At 40.6% G+C, this 15,545-nt stretch overlaps 1 protein-coding gene and 1 long non-coding RNA gene across 2 annotated transcripts in view; one reads left to right on the top strand and one right to left on the bottom strand.

Annotated features, from left to right (window-relative positions):
- KCND2 (potassium voltage-gated channel subfamily D member 2) overlaps positions 1 to 13,539 on the bottom strand; it is a 533,766-nt gene extending 520,227 nt beyond the window's left edge. The window contains exon 1 of the mRNA XM_059711645.1: positions 11,300 to 13,539. Coding sequence (XP_059567628.1) covers positions 11,300 to 12,414 — 1,115 coding nt within the window. The 5' untranslated portion in view covers positions 12,415 to 13,539. The remainder of the gene's footprint in view (positions 1 to 11,299) is intronic.
- Positions 13,540 to 13,876: 337 nt separating this feature from the next.
- LOC132242688 (uncharacterized) lies at positions 13,877 to 15,262 on the top strand. The gene is made up of 2 exons (XR_009454694.1): positions 13,877 to 13,957; positions 14,307 to 15,262. It is a non-coding gene; the product is annotated as an uncharacterized LOC132242688 (long non-coding RNA).
- Positions 15,263 to 15,545: the final 283 nt, after the last annotated feature.

The raw sequence follows: 15,545 nt of genomic DNA, 5'->3' as shown, positions 1-15,545 counted from the left end.
AGTACACTCAAAGATAAAATGTTCAAATAATAAAGTTCACTTTTTAACATTGAACAAAGCGAAAGATTAGCTTAGTAGATTACTGCTACAGTTGAGGTGGCACAATTCCCTGGCGAGGGAGCTCTCTCCATGGTGTGCAGTTATCATCTCATGCCATGATCAGCAACACATTAATATAGATTTTTCTACACATGGGTATTGAACTAGTGGGTTTATAACAAGATATAAACCCAAACCTCAAAAGCCCGTCAATCTAGTTAAGGCAAGAAGTAAAACCACACTTTATATATAAAAAAGCATTTATTAATGTCAAGAGTAATTCCAACTACACATTATATAGGCTTGTGAGGTTGAAAAGGTTTCATGGAGAAGTTCAATGTTAAAGGCTGGTTCTCAAAGGAGACAACTAAAGGGCAACGAATCCCAATGGAATCTCCTGAAGCCAAGAACAGCATGGATGTGCACAGAAAGGTAGATGGTGCTGTATCTCTGGATTTATTTTCAATATCAGACCATATCCCACACTGTCAAGTCTAGCTGCTGAAACCAGGGGGCCAGTGGGAGAACAGTATATATATATATATATATCTCCACATCCAGAAAACAATGTAAGACAGGGAGAGGAGAGAAAAAAGAGCGAATCATTTTTAGAGCTCTGAAGGAAAAATAATACTCGTTTTTCAGTAAATACTCCTTTTTCTTTCAATGAAAGAGAAGTTAAATTGTAGAGTTTTAACAACCAACATGCCAAAGATTTTTCAGGTGATTTAGGTAAAAAAAAAATTTGATTTACTTTCTCCTCCATCAGGCCAGGTAGTTTGCTGAGAAATGGCCTAAGAGTTCACCAGATGAGAACACATGGGTGTATTATATCAACTGGAAATCATCATGGAAAAACCTCAGTACTGTGTAAATGAATACAGAGCAGCAGTGATAGTGAAGAATATGGAGTGAGTCACAGACAGTGGAGCTAGGAGAGAAATGCATATTAATGGAATAAAAAGGAAATGTATTCCTTTTCTTATCCCAGTAGCATCAGCAGTAGCCCCCAAGTTATTAGTGTACATTCTTATATAATGTCTTAAGGTCTTAAAAAAAAAAAAGGAGTCAAGAATGAAATTTCAAATGATCCTGCTGCTATTTAATTGCCTAACTATGAGCAATCCACAAAATAAATCTTGTGGTGTAAATGATTGGTTTTAAATAAATAACTGCAAAATTTTCTATTATCAGGAATTCAGAAATTAGGTCAAAAGAAATTTGGTCTTCAATAACTTATTTTCAAAAATGAGTATAATTAAGAGCAAAGTTTACACAAATATAAAATACATGACATCAGAATTGAATAAAATAACTATACAAAAATAAGTATAATACCAAGTCAATCTTTAGTCTAAAGGGAAATCCTAAAAAAAATAAATAAATAATCATAGACCCACTGAAAATGAGAAAATGGCCCCGTCTCTAAGGTACTCTGCTGAGAAAACACATTATCTCTTCTAACATACTTCTGTCTATCAACAAAGTAAACGCTTATAAAAGAAATTAAGATGCATACATTTTTTTAAAATATACTCATTTAAAAATATGTATGTCTTTATCTAGTTTTGGAATTCAGGTAAATGTAAAACATCACATAAAATGAAAGATAAAAATCATATGATCATATCAATAGATGCAGAAAAAGCATTTGACAAAAATCCAGCACGCACTTTTTATTAAAAAAAAAAAACAATAAAAACCCTCAGCAAAGTGGAAATGGAGGGATCATCCTTTCACATAATAAAGGCCGTATATGACAACCCCACAGCCAATATCATAGTCAATGGGCAAAAACTAGAAGTGTTTCCCTTAGGATAAGAAACAAAACAGGAATGTCTGCTTTTACCACTTTTATTCAACACTAGAGGCCCGGTGCATGGATTCGTGCACTGGTGGGGTCCTTTGGCCTGGCCTGCGCCCGCTCTCAATCCAGGACCACTTGGGGGATGTCGGACTGCCAGTTTCGGCCCTATCCTCGCAGGCCAAGCCGAGGGACCCCAAGGGCCTATAGTATGCATATAAAATCTTTGGTTAATCTCTTCCTGCCCTCCCCCTCCTCCCCTTTCCTCTGCGATTCATCAGTCTGTTTCATGTTTCCATGCCTGTGCATTGAGCATCTGCCCCCGGTGGTCATTGCATGTCATAGCTACTAGTCAAACAGTCGAACAGTTGAACGGTCACTTAGGCTTTTATATGTATAGCTAGTACTGGAGCCTTATCCACAGAGATCAGACAAAAAGAAAAAAAGAAAAGGCATCCAAATTGGAAAAGAGGAAATGAAACTGTCATTATTCACAGATGACATGATATTGTACATAGAAAACCCTAAAGACTCTATTTAAAAAAAAAACTACTAGATTTAATAAAAGAACTTGACAAAGCAGCAGGATACAAAATTAACATCCAGAAATTGATGACATTTTTATACACCAATAATGATCTCTCTGAAAGAGAAACAAAATAAACAAAAAAATCTCTTTACCATTGCAACAGATACAAAAAAATAAGATACCTTGAATAAATTTAACCAAGAAGGTAAAAAGACCTGTATTTAGAAAACTACAGAACACTGAAAAAAGAAAAGAGGAAGATAAAAACAAATGGAAGAATATCGCATGTTCATGGAGTGGAAAAATTAGCATTATTAAAATGTCCATACTACCCAAAGCAATCTATAGATTCAACACAATTCCTATTAAAATATGAATAGCATATTTCACAGATCTAGATCAAAAACTCCAAAAATTTATATGGAACCAAAAAAACAAACAAACAAACAAAAAACCCAAATAAATGTAAGCAATCTTAAGAAAGAAGAACAAAATTGGAGGGATCATAAATCCGATATCAAATTATACTAAAAAGCCATTAAAATCAAAACAGCCTAATACTGGCACTAGAAACAGGCACATAGTTTAAAGGATCAGAACAGAGAACCCAGAAATTGACCCAAACCATTATACTCAATAAATATTTGATAAAGAAGGCAAAAGCATACAATGGAGTAAAGACATCTCTTCAATAAATGGTTCTGGAGAAACTGGACAGATACATGCAAAAAAAATGAAACTAGACCACCAACTTGTACCATACACAAGAACAAACTTAAATGTAAGTCGGGAAACAATAAAAAATCTAGAAGAAGCCATAGACAGCAAAACTCAGACATCACCAATAACAATATGTTCACCAATACATCTCCTAGACCAGGGGTGGGCAACCTTTTTGTGAGTGCGTGCCAAAACCAGCAAAATCTCTGACTCAAAATTCTTCTGCGTGCCAACCCTAATTTTTTGAGAACATGTTACGCCTACTTGATATCTCTTAAGGTGTATGTATGTGAAGAACCTTGAAGAAATAATAAAATTCATTCGAGCGACAAAAACACAGTATATGATGATGGAAAATACATTTATTTTTTAATGTATACATGTACACTGATAGACTGACAGAAAACTTTATGACTCCGTTTGATATTATCAGTGGGACTTTTGCTGCTACATCACTGATGACAGAGATTTTACATCAGGTTTATATTTTGTGACCTTCAGAAATATGCATGTGCTACTACTTTCATCCGTCAGGCTACTCCTATTACGAGACTTAACAAAATTCATCACTGAGAACAAAGATTTATAAGCGTATGTGGATGAAACCAAAACACTGGTCAGATCTAGGAAGGCAGGGACCCTGAGTTAAGGCAGAGGCATAGAAATTGCTCTTCCCCTCTCTCGTCAATCCATGTCTATGGTCTTTAAGATAACTTATGTAAAATTATTTATTTATCTAAGATGCACCTACACTGAATTTATCTGAAAAATAAAAAAGTCGATATTAAAAAAAAATTGTAAATGGAAAATTATAAGAGAGGGTTTCATGTGACAGCAAAAGTTACTGGCGTGCCATGTTTGGTACGCATGTCAGGGGTTGCCCACCACTATCCAAGGGAAAGGTAAACAAAGGAAAAAAATAAACAAATGGAACTATATCAAACTAAAAAGCTTCTGCACAGTAAAAGAAACCAACAACACTGCTGTTTGATCCAGTGATCTCACTTCTAGGAATATCCTAAGAATCCCGAAACACCAATAAGAAAGAATATATACACCCCTATGTTCATAGTAGGGCTATTTACAATAGCAGATCTGGAAACAGCCCATTTGCCCATAGTCCATGAGTGGCTAAAAATGCTGTGGTACACTTACACAATGGCATACTATGCAGCTGTAAAAAAGGACCTCTTACTATTTTCAACAGCATGGGGGCACCTGCAGAATATTATGCTAAGCAAAATGGTCCAGTCAGAAAAGGACACGTATCACATGATCTCACTTATATGTGGAATCTAACGAACAGAATAAATTGATGAACAAAATAAATCCAAAGATATGGAAAAATGAAAAAGACTGATGAATCTCAGAGGGAGGGGGTGGCAGGAAAAGATTAACCAAAGAATTTATATGCATATATGCATAACCCATGGACACAGACAATAGTGCAGTGAAAGTGAAGGCCTGGGATGGGGGTGAGAGCGGGTTGGAGGGTGTCAATTGGGGGGGGGGGGGGCGCGAGGGGGACATCTGTAATACTTTCAACAATAAAGATATATTTTAAAAAATAAAGTAGACAAAAAATATGTATGTCATGTCAAATACTGTCTCTAAGCAAATGACAGAAGCAAAATAAAGACATTATTTGGTTATCTGTATTGCTAAAAGATGAATACATATATATCCCATTTTCTACATTTCTTTAATAGTTCATTTTCAACTACCATCAATTAACATCCTCTATAAAGAGCTCTATAAAAATATGTTGTAATACGCCAAAATAAAAATGGATGTTACTCATAGCATGCTCTTCAATAGATAGATAAATTTTGTTATTTCCCATATTGTAAAGATGTATTTGATCAACATGTTAGCAATATTTATGTAAGGTGCTGGCCAGGAGAAAATAATTCCATCCATTTTCAGTAACAACTGGGTAAAGTAAAAGTTTCTACATAAATGACTGCAAGATATGCTCCCAACATTCCCCCAAGGCTATGTAGTCTGAATAGTAATAAATAACAAGAAGATATTCAAAAGTTTATTCTTTTTTTGAATAATATATATTTTATAACATATACGTTATGTAACAATCTATTTTATATGTTATAAAATATACTAGAGGCCTGGTGCACAAGAATTCGTACACTCTGGGGAGTCCCTCAACCCAGCCTGCACCCTCTTGCAGTCCAGGACCCCTCAGGGGATGTCCACCTGCCAGCTTAGGCCTGACTCCCCAGGGAATGCATGCAGTTGGAGATCCTTAGCACTGCTGAGGTGGCAGGAGAGGCTCCCGCCACCACCGCTGCGCTCGCAGCCGCAGCTGTCAGTGGGTTTGTGGCTGAGTGGAGCTCCCCCTATGGGAGCGCACTGACCACCAGGGGGCAGCTCCTGTGTTGAGCATCTGACCCCTGGTGGTCAATACATGTCATAGCGAACAGCTGTTCCCAGTAGTTCCGCCTTTAGGGTCAATTTGCATATTACCCTTTTATTATATAGGATAACAAATAAAACATTTAATATTTTCATTTGTGTATATGATATTTACAACATATATAATGTATGTATATATGTATATATGTATGTGTGTATGTGTGCATGTGTGTGTGTATATATATACATATATATATATATATATATATATATATATATATATATACACATACATACATACATACATACATACATAAAATCCCACTCCAATTATGCCATTCTAAAAAAGGGAATTTCCCTGCTACTTTATTAGGAAAATCACAAAGAAAAATTATTTTGCTTTTTTGTTTTTTTAAAACAGCAAGTTAACAAACCTATCAAAATTAAAATATTATAGAGCTAGTGTTTGAGAGTCTTATAGACAACTACACTAAGTTTTTTCTGGGAGCATAGATGTACCAGTAATTCTACCATATATGTTTCTGATGATTGTATACTATAAATAAACTTTTTTCCTATATTTGTTCAGAAATCAGAATGATTTATGTAATTAAATCATGAAGTTTATTCTAAACAAAACTTTACAGAAATGTCACATAGTAACTTTCTTTCCCATATTAAGTATATCTTTATTTTAAAATTAAAGAAGAGGTAATGGCTGAAAAAATGACACTTCTAAGTTCTTAAGTTTTATGTCATGACTAATACATTCCCTATTTTTTTTGTTTCTTAAAGGGTCTAAATCAGTGGTTCCTAACGTGGGGCACACACCTCACAGGGGGGCAATTTGATTTTTAAGGCGAGCTATTTGAGAATGAGTTATTAATAATGAAATTTTTGCATTTCTTATGAATCTAGGGGCCTCATATACAGTATAGAAATATATATTGTGACATATTTATGCATTTCAGTTCTCTAATACATGTTTTGAAACTTTATTTGCTATTTTTTTCATATCACTTCATACTTTTTAAGCAATACTTTCTTAGTGAGTTCTTCCTCAGTACTTCAACTGTCCTTTCATTCTTTTACTTTTCTCTTTCATGGTTACCATGTTCTTTGGAAGCTTGTTTAGACCAAGTGACTGGCCTTTTAGGCTTCCTACACGTGAATAGGCGTTCATTTTTTGAATAATAAGACTTATATGTCAGGGGCCGAGGGATATCAGGATTTTAGAGATGCTTAGGTGGGACATGGCCAAAAAAAGGTTGGGAACCACTGGTCTAAATGTTAGTAATCATGACTCAGAATGCAGATACTACCTAACATAAAAATCTCCGCCAATTATTTAATGCCACCTGATACCACTTCTCACTCAAACATCATGCACCTGAGGTACAATGATAAACTGAACCTGAAACTTGTTAAATATATTTTCACAACATTGTTTTGTTGTTAGTTGTTGTTGTTTTTATTGGTGACCACTTTGAAATTTCCTAAATTTGGCAACATTTAAGTTCTACCCTACCACCTGCACGAAAAACAAGGCCTGGAAGCTAGCTCCAAAAGGCCATTAGGACAAAGGAGGAGTTTCAGGTTATTTTTTCCCAAGGCAGTAATTCCAGTTTACACTATGGAAAGAAGGGAGGTAGGGTAGTCAGGGCCTAATGCACAGAAAGGAAGGATGTGCTATGGAGAAACAGATATGCATGGCCAATCAAACACTGTTTTTAAAAATCTGACATTCTTTCTTTTACTGGCTTCTTTTTTTAAAAAAAATACTTTATTGTTGTATTACATATGTTCCCCTTTTTCCCCATTGATCCCTTCTAGCCCATCCCTGCCCTTTCCCCCAAACCCCATCCCCAGGCCTTCAGCATCCTATTGTCTGTGTCCATGGGTTATGCTTATTTCATAAAAGTTTTTTCGGTGCTCTCTTCCCACCGACCCACCCACCCCCACCTCCCCTCTGAGATTCAGCATTCTGTTCCATGCTTCTATCTCTGAATCTACTTTGTTCATCAATTTATGTTGTTCATTGGATTCCACATATGAGTGAGATCGTGTGATACTTGTCTTTCTCTGACTGGCTTATTTCGCTTAGCATAATACTCTCCAGGTCCCTCCATGCTGTCTCAAAGGGTAAGAGATCTTTCTTGTTTGCTACTGCATAGTATTCCATGGTGTAAATATACCACAGCTTTTTTATCCACTCAACTACTGATGGGCACTTGGGCTGTTTCCAGATCTTAGCTATTGTAAATTACGCTGCTATGAACACAGGGGTGCATACATTCTTTCTGATTGGTGTTTTGGGTTTCTTAGGATTAACTGAATCTGGAAGAATCAGAAAACCTGAATAGGCTAATAATTACTGAGTAAATTAAGCAGTAATCAAAAAACTCCCAGCAAACAAAAGCTCTTGTCCAGATGGCTTTACAGGACAGTTTTACCAAACATTCAATGAGGAATTAACACCTATCCTCCTCAAACTATTCCAAAAAAATCCAAGAGAAAGGAACACTTCCAAGCTATTTTTATGAGGCTAGCATTATCCTAATTCCAAAACCAAATAAAGACACTACAAAGAAAGAGAACTACAGGCCAATATCCCTGATGAACATAAACGCCAAAATCCTCAACAAAATATTAGCAAACGGGATCCAGCAACATATTAAAAAGATCATACACCATTACCAAGTAGGGTCTTTTTTTTAACTTTTAAAAAATTGTGCTTTTAATGTTTTCTGCTTTAATTGGAAATGGGAAGGCTTAAAATTATACTTTAAAGTATAATTTTACCAGCAGTTGAACAATTCCATTTAGAACAAGCATGGTTAAGTTATAGTATAATTATATACTTAGTATTTCAGCCAGCACAAAAAATGATTAGGTGAATATACAATAGTTCTAAGAAAGGTGAATATACAATAGTACTAAGAAAGATGCATTTCTTCAGACAAAAAGACCAACTGAATATTGTCTAAAATGACCTGAGAGGGAGGAGATAATTCTGTCAATTATGAATTACAAAGTTGTTGGCGATTTCCTCTCTTACTAGTATAGATGTTTGCATGAGCTGAAACTTTTGATAACCACTATTTAGAATTCCATTTTCACTTGTATTATCATTAATTGATGAACATTAACTCCATTAAAAATAATGGCCATGTAAAAAGAGCTCAGAAAGTGTAATGGGAAATTCTTGGTTATCTATCAGACACAGCTTGATATTAGCTTCAACTACGCATATTTTCCAGAAAGTTTTATACCTTATATTTCACCATATAAGTATAAAACTATAGAGTAAAAAATAAATTCAGGCAATGGATTTGTCAAATATTTTCTATCCTTAAATAAAGCTTTGAGTTACAATGCAACCAAAGATAAGAAACAAAGAGGCAGAATTAAAATATACATATTTATAAAATGTATTATAAATATATTTTGATAAGAAACAGAGGACATTTTCCTAAGAAACTGTGCTATATTATAAAACATATGCTTTGTTAAATGTTCATATAATTTTCCAATAAATGGATTGTATTTTGACTGCACAATATTTCTACATCTTAAAAGTATGACTACTATATCCTATCAGGATCACTAATTAGCTTAATTCCTGAAAGTTAAACTTGTCAACTTCAATGCAACTTAAATCTTAAAAGTAACTCCCATTTTACTTCCAAGTTCTGAGAAAGTGTATATTTAATTCTTCTAATCCACTTACATATGAATCATGTGAACTAAATCCATTTCATAGACTTTACTCAGGCATCATGATTCAGTTTCTTAAATTATTTCAAGAAATAGACGCTTATAAGCATTTTCATTATATAATAATAATAGTGCCATTAATGGTTAGCATTTCCTCATTGTTCTCCTGAAAACAAATATAAAATTCTAAGTAAAATAAAAATTTAAAAGTCATTTCAGGAAACAAATTTTAAAATAATACTAACTTCACATGTCTAGATAGAACTTCTAGCTGGTGAAATTACCATGTCATCACATTAATTATAATAATGCCTATATTTAATCTTATAGACATTATATAGTATTAAAATGACTCACCAGATACTGTTTTACTTCATGAAAAACAGTGCCATTGACACCAGATTTTTTAAAAATATATTTCCTTTTAATATTTCTTCCTTTATGTCCTCTTAACACAGAGTCCTTTTTTATTCATATGCTCTTCTAATTTGAAATCCTGATATTGATTTGCACTATCCAATTGTCCTTAATAAATATTTCAAGTGACAAAAAGACAACATGACCAAATATATATCCCCTTTGATAAGAATTAAGCACCTACACTATTCTGAATCTTCTTCAAAATTTGTCACAAAATTACCAACAGGATAAAAGAGAAATACAAGCAGTAGAATATGGATTTTCACTAATTCATTTTTGAAAATGTACCAGTAGAACTTACAAAAACATGTGAGACTAAATCAAAGTCATGTTATTTTATTTTACTGTATTATAATTTCCTACTTAGCCCAAAATTCTTCACATATAAAATATTCCATTAGTTGGCTAGATGGCAACATTAGAAACTCTGTTCAACACAAGATGTCTAAAAAAATTAGGTTGATTTTAACCACATTATCATTTAAAGAAGGCAATTAAATTAGCCAGAAAAACAATACTGAAAAAGCAGCCTTGGGAATAACTTTTTTCTTGTAGCCATTACCAAATCCCTATTGGACTGATTAATTATGCCAGAAAAGAAGCATAAAGCTGAAGAAAGGGCACTATCACTACTTGTCTTATCTAAGAACTCATAAAAGTAAAAGGCTCTAACCATCTTATTAGATTCTCTAATATGTAAATGCTGCTACTTTTCAGCAGTTTGCTTAATATTACTAATCACTTCATATGTTTCTTTTTGCTCCAATGTAAAAAATCTCAATTCCAGCTTAAAATTTTTTCAAACTACTAATTCAGAATATGCCCCTTTGCTTGCAAAACTCCATTACCCCCAATAAACAAGCATGCACAAAAGAATTCTAGAAGAAAATTAGAATGCACAAATTTCTATAACACAACCAGCCCTTGGTGACCATCAGTCTCACCAGATACTATTGAGTGGTCATGGACCCATTGCCTGATGGGTTCTGTAGTTTCTCAAAAAATGGTGGATGACAGTCACTTGCTTCTTTTTTTGAAACTATGAACCTAGAGTCTTAAATATATTGCAAATATCATTCCACTGCATTTGATAGAGTTGATCAGTTTCAGCCCTGACATTCTAAAACTGAATAACTTATCAACCACAATGAACATGCATATGTAGCAATAGGCACATATGTATTACAAAATTATTTTATAATGATATTATTATCTATATTTTATAATGTAAAATAAGAATTATAATTCTTAGAAGGAAAATGCATGCTAAAAGTATCTATTCCTATAAAAATGATACTTCAAATGCACATGAAAACTTTTCACTTGAATACACTGGAGCACTTTCTGGGCATTTCAATAAATATGGTGCATAATCATACCTTTATTGGGACAGAGATTTTGTGTTTTTCATTCTTAGTATGTTTTTATGTATTTATACTTATAATATTGATGATCCACCTTTACATTCAGGAATTCTACAATTTATTGTATTTATCAACTTTCAGGCATCAGTAGTCAACTCCCTGAGTACTTTAATCTCTATATCATATCTCCTCCATAGGTCAAAAGAGTTCCTCAAAACCATTTAGATCATGAGAGAAAAATTACTTCCTCTAATTGATGCTATAACTTCAGTGGGTCTCCAATCACCTCACATAATATCCAACCTCCATCCCATTTCCCTTGTTGGCACCTACCCTAGTGTTGTCATGGTGACAATGGTATACCAGAAGGCCGCAGGAATGCTGGTGAACTTGGTGGCGGAAGACCCCTTCTCGGCGTAGAACATCACGGTGGCGAAAATGATGATAGCCATGGTGAGCGAGAAGAGCAAGAAGCCCAGTTCGGAGGCGCAGCTCTTCAGGGTGTAGCCCAGGATGCGCAGGCCTTGCGAGTGGCGGGAAAACTTAAAGATCCGGAAGACGCGGAAGACGCGGAGGGTGACAAAGGCCCCGCTCACGTCCTCATTGTCTGTCATGACCAGCCCGATGTAATAAGGCAGGATGGCCACCACGTCGATGATGCTCATGACGCTGCGGACGAAGCGGTAGCGACTGGGGGCCGCGGCCAGGCGCAGCAGGTACTCCACCGTGAAGATCATGACGCAGGCCGTGTCCAAGCAGAAGAAGGCCACGGCGTACCGCTCCCCGCAGGGCAGCTCCTTGATGTGCCCCGGGCTGGACCCACAGGGCACCGTCTCCACCACGTTAGCGATGACCGAGACGGCGATGAAGAAGCCGGTGACATAGTAGAACACCAGGGCCATCGTGCTGGTGTGGGGGTTCTCGAAGGCCCGCCAGACCTTCTGCCGGGCCGTCATGGTGGGCAGCGCGTTCTCGCCGGTGCTGTCCGAGTCGGCGTCGTCCTGCAGGCGCTCGGCGTTCTCCCGCCGGCGGTCCTTGTACTCCTCGTAGCAGCAGTCGCCGATGATCTCGGGGATGAGGCCGAAGAAGGCCAGCTCTTCATCGTAGGCGGAGATGCACTCGTGGCGAGGATAGTGGAGCTTGCCCGTGCGGTAGAAGTTCAGGATGTGGCGGAAGATGTCCGGGTCCCGGTCAAAAAAATACTGCTGGGTCTCCGGATGGTAGAAGAAGTCCCTCTCAGAACTGCCCAGCAGGGTGTCCGGGTACCGCTCCAGGGTGTCCTGCCACGTCTGGAAACGGGTGCCACTCACGTTCAGCACGATCAGAGCGTCCTGGGTCCTTTTTCTCTCCTGCCTCGGGGGAGCTGGCATGGGGCCCGAGGCCACGGGCATCCACCCGATGGCCGCTGCCCTGGCAAAGGGCAGCCATGCCGCTACCCCCGCAGCCATGGTGCCTGGACGTGCAGGCCAGACGGGCAATCGGGCCTGGACAGTAGATCAAAGTAGCCCCAACCACCCACTCCCTCTGGTCAAGGAAATGCTCCAGAGGAAGGCGGCCCAGGGGTATCACTCCTGTTCCTCGGTGGGGCTCCTGGTGAAGTCACAGTTTTCAGGAGGGCAAGTTGCCCTCCAAGACAGCTATTTGCAAAATACAGGGTCCTAGCAATCACGCCCAGACCTTTCCCGGCAGGTGGACGAGGCCACTCCAGGCACAAATAAGTACACAGGTGGCTCTGAACGCAGCGATTTCTTCAAACAGGTGTCTTTGCTTTCTCCTCTGACACGCGGAGAGCGTGGGGTTGGTTTGCTTTGTGTAGTAGGGTAGAGAAAACCAAGGACAGTCGCTCACTGGTATTCTTTCCACGAATCCAGGAACGCTTCCCACCTCCCCTTTGGCTCTTTCCAACCTTCCTTTTTCAAGTGGCCCTTCCCGCCAACGGAGTCTCAAAAAGGCGACCTGTTGTAGCTTCCCAGATGCGATCACCGCCACTGCCCCAGGTCTCTTGGGGAGTCCGGGGGCCACCTGTCCCTCGGGCTGTATTTATAGAGGCGGGAGCGCTGCGGGGCGGGCGCGGTGGGGGCGTCCGTTAGAGATCCGCCTGCCCTGATCCGCAAGCACCCCTCGTGTCTGCCCGGAGCGTTCGTCCAGTCGCCCCTTCACTCTCTGTTCAAGTTCAGCTCAGGTGCAGGGTGACAGATCCAGAGCCCGGGAGCTGGCAGCCGCCACCGCCTGGGCGGCAGCAGCATCTGTCTGCACCCAGAACGCGCCTCGCCCGCGGTCCGTCCCTGGCCGAGCGTGCACCCGGGCTGAGTTGCATAGAGACTTTCTCCTCGCCGAGCACCGGGAAAGGGAGAAGCAGGCGGAGCAGCTCGCCCACCGCCGAATCCGGGCGCCCGGGGAGCATCAATGAAGCTCAAGCGAGCTCAGCTGCCCCTTCCCCCATCCTGCCCAGCTTCCCTCCTCCTGTTCACCTTCCCAAAGCCGGACGCAGGCCGGCAGAGCAGCGGCAGCAACAAGTTCAAAAGGTGCGGGGGAGGCGAACGGAACGGACCGGCTCCTGCCAACTTACTGCGCCTCGGCGGTCGTCGCTGGGGCCGGCGCGGCACGGGGCGGGGCGGCGGGGCGCCGGGGCTGCGGGGCGGCCGTGGCGCTGCGGGGCCGGGGCCGGGGCCCGCGCGGGCAGTCGCCGGCGCGCGGAGGCTGGAGGCGCTCGGCGGCGCGGGTGCGCGGGAGGGCGGCTGGCTGCTTCCCCGCCAGTGGGTGGTCCTGCATGTCCCCGGGCTCCCGGCGCCGCTCAGCTCGTGCGATCAATCGAGAAGGAGAAAATGAATAAATAACCGAGCGCACGCCCCGCCACGCAGGTTCTGCACGGCGTCCCCCGCCTTCCCCGGGGCTTGACCTTTCTCCGCCCCCGCCCCCTCGGGCTGCTGTCGCTCCACCCCAGCCACCCACCAGCCCCGGCGCAAAATGTCACCTAGGGAGAGCATCCAGGTGGGTCTGCCGGGGGAGGAGAGCGAGCCTCGGCGAACAAAGGGAAGCTCTGCACGCGCCGGGCTGCGGTGGCTCGGAGGAGGCGAGGAGGAAGGGGGCCGGTGCCTCGCTTCTGCCTCCCTGGGTCCGGGTTCCAGGCAAGCGTGGGAAAAGGAGAGAGAGAGAGAGAAGCTGGGAGGGCGGCGAGCGGAGCGGAACGCGCAGGAATTGGTTGTCTTCTGGGGGCTGCTGGCGGGGGGTGGGGGAGTGGAGGGGGGCGGGTTGGGGGGAGCGAGCCCTGCAAGCCCCGAGGCAGAATTTTTAAGAGCTTTTTTTTTTCTTCCTCTTTCTTTTTATTTGTTCAAGCCAGACGTTCACGTTGCAGAGGCTACTACGTCATCTATCCAACTTGTCGAAAAGTCTGGCGGTGTCCTCAGCCTAGGTCTTGCCACAACTCCTTTCCCCGTCCTTTGCGAATGACAAGGAAGGAATTAGAACCCGTTTCTAAATGTCGGCGTCCGGGGACGTGCGCCGCGATAGGTGCGCGCCCCCTTCGCGCTCTCGGCGCATCTCTGTGCACATCCCAAAGGGCTGGAGTGGTGAAAGGTGTCCTTGCGAGGAGTCGGTGATGTGATGCTGAGATTAGGAAACTGTCGTGGCCAACCGGGTTGTTTTTCGTGCACCCCGCCCCCCAGTCATTAGGAATCTTCCTTAAAACCGAACAGACACCGTTTCGAACCACTAGATGGCGTGAAGGGAGGGAAGTTAAATCTATCCCTAAGGTTTGGATGCTTTAGAAAGGTGAAGGATCAAAAATGAAGGGAGCCTGCAGGGAATCAGCTCACAGAAATATCCTCAAATCCCCGACTCCCCACCCATTTTTCTAGCAATTAGATCTATTACTCAGGCTCGAGTCTGCATTTTGATGAAAATGGAATGAGATGTGGAAAGTTTCTTGTGGAAATGCCTTTGAAAATTAAATGTAGATGACTGAATAATTTTAATTATTGTTATAATAAAGGCCTTTGGAAATTTTGATTAAGAAAAGATGTCTAATTTCTACCTGAAAATTACCTCTTCAAGACTTGTTGACTGTACTTGGTGGATAAACTAAGTGGACTGAAATGTATAATCTTGAATTGAATTGACTTCCAAGCCCTGGAGATAATAGAGACAGAATCCCGCAGATGATGAAGATTATGTGCATAGAATCCAGCAGAACATTCTATATGTTTCCCTTGCCCAGGGATTTCTCTTCTTCTTTCTGGAGTTCTCATTTTGTACACCCTGCTTGGTTGGTAGAAAATAAATTCGGCAAGATCAAAATTGAATCCAAGAGCCCCTCTTCTCCCGTTGTCTACTCTGTTTTCTCTCCCAATAAATAAAGCCCGAGGAAGAAACTTGGTGGTCATCGTAGACCATGACCTGTCCTCCACTGCTTACCCCACCAAGCACCCCCCCCCCAATAACTCTGTATATTTCACCTTCCTTAGCAGTCTATCTTCATACTGTACCTAGAGTGATTTTTAAAAACCATTTTGAGATAATTATAGACTCACATACACTTGTGAGAAAGAATAGAGATCCCTTATACCTATCATCTAGTTTC

The sequence above is a fragment of the Myotis daubentonii genome, chromosome 10 (genome assembly GCF_963259705.1).
Source record: "Myotis daubentonii chromosome 10, mMyoDau2.1, whole genome shotgun sequence".
Classification (NCBI taxonomy): Eukaryota; Metazoa; Chordata; class Mammalia; order Chiroptera; family Vespertilionidae; genus Myotis; species Myotis daubentonii.
Note: the sequence above shows the minus strand (reverse complement) of the source record. Positions and strands in the feature narration are given on the sequence as shown.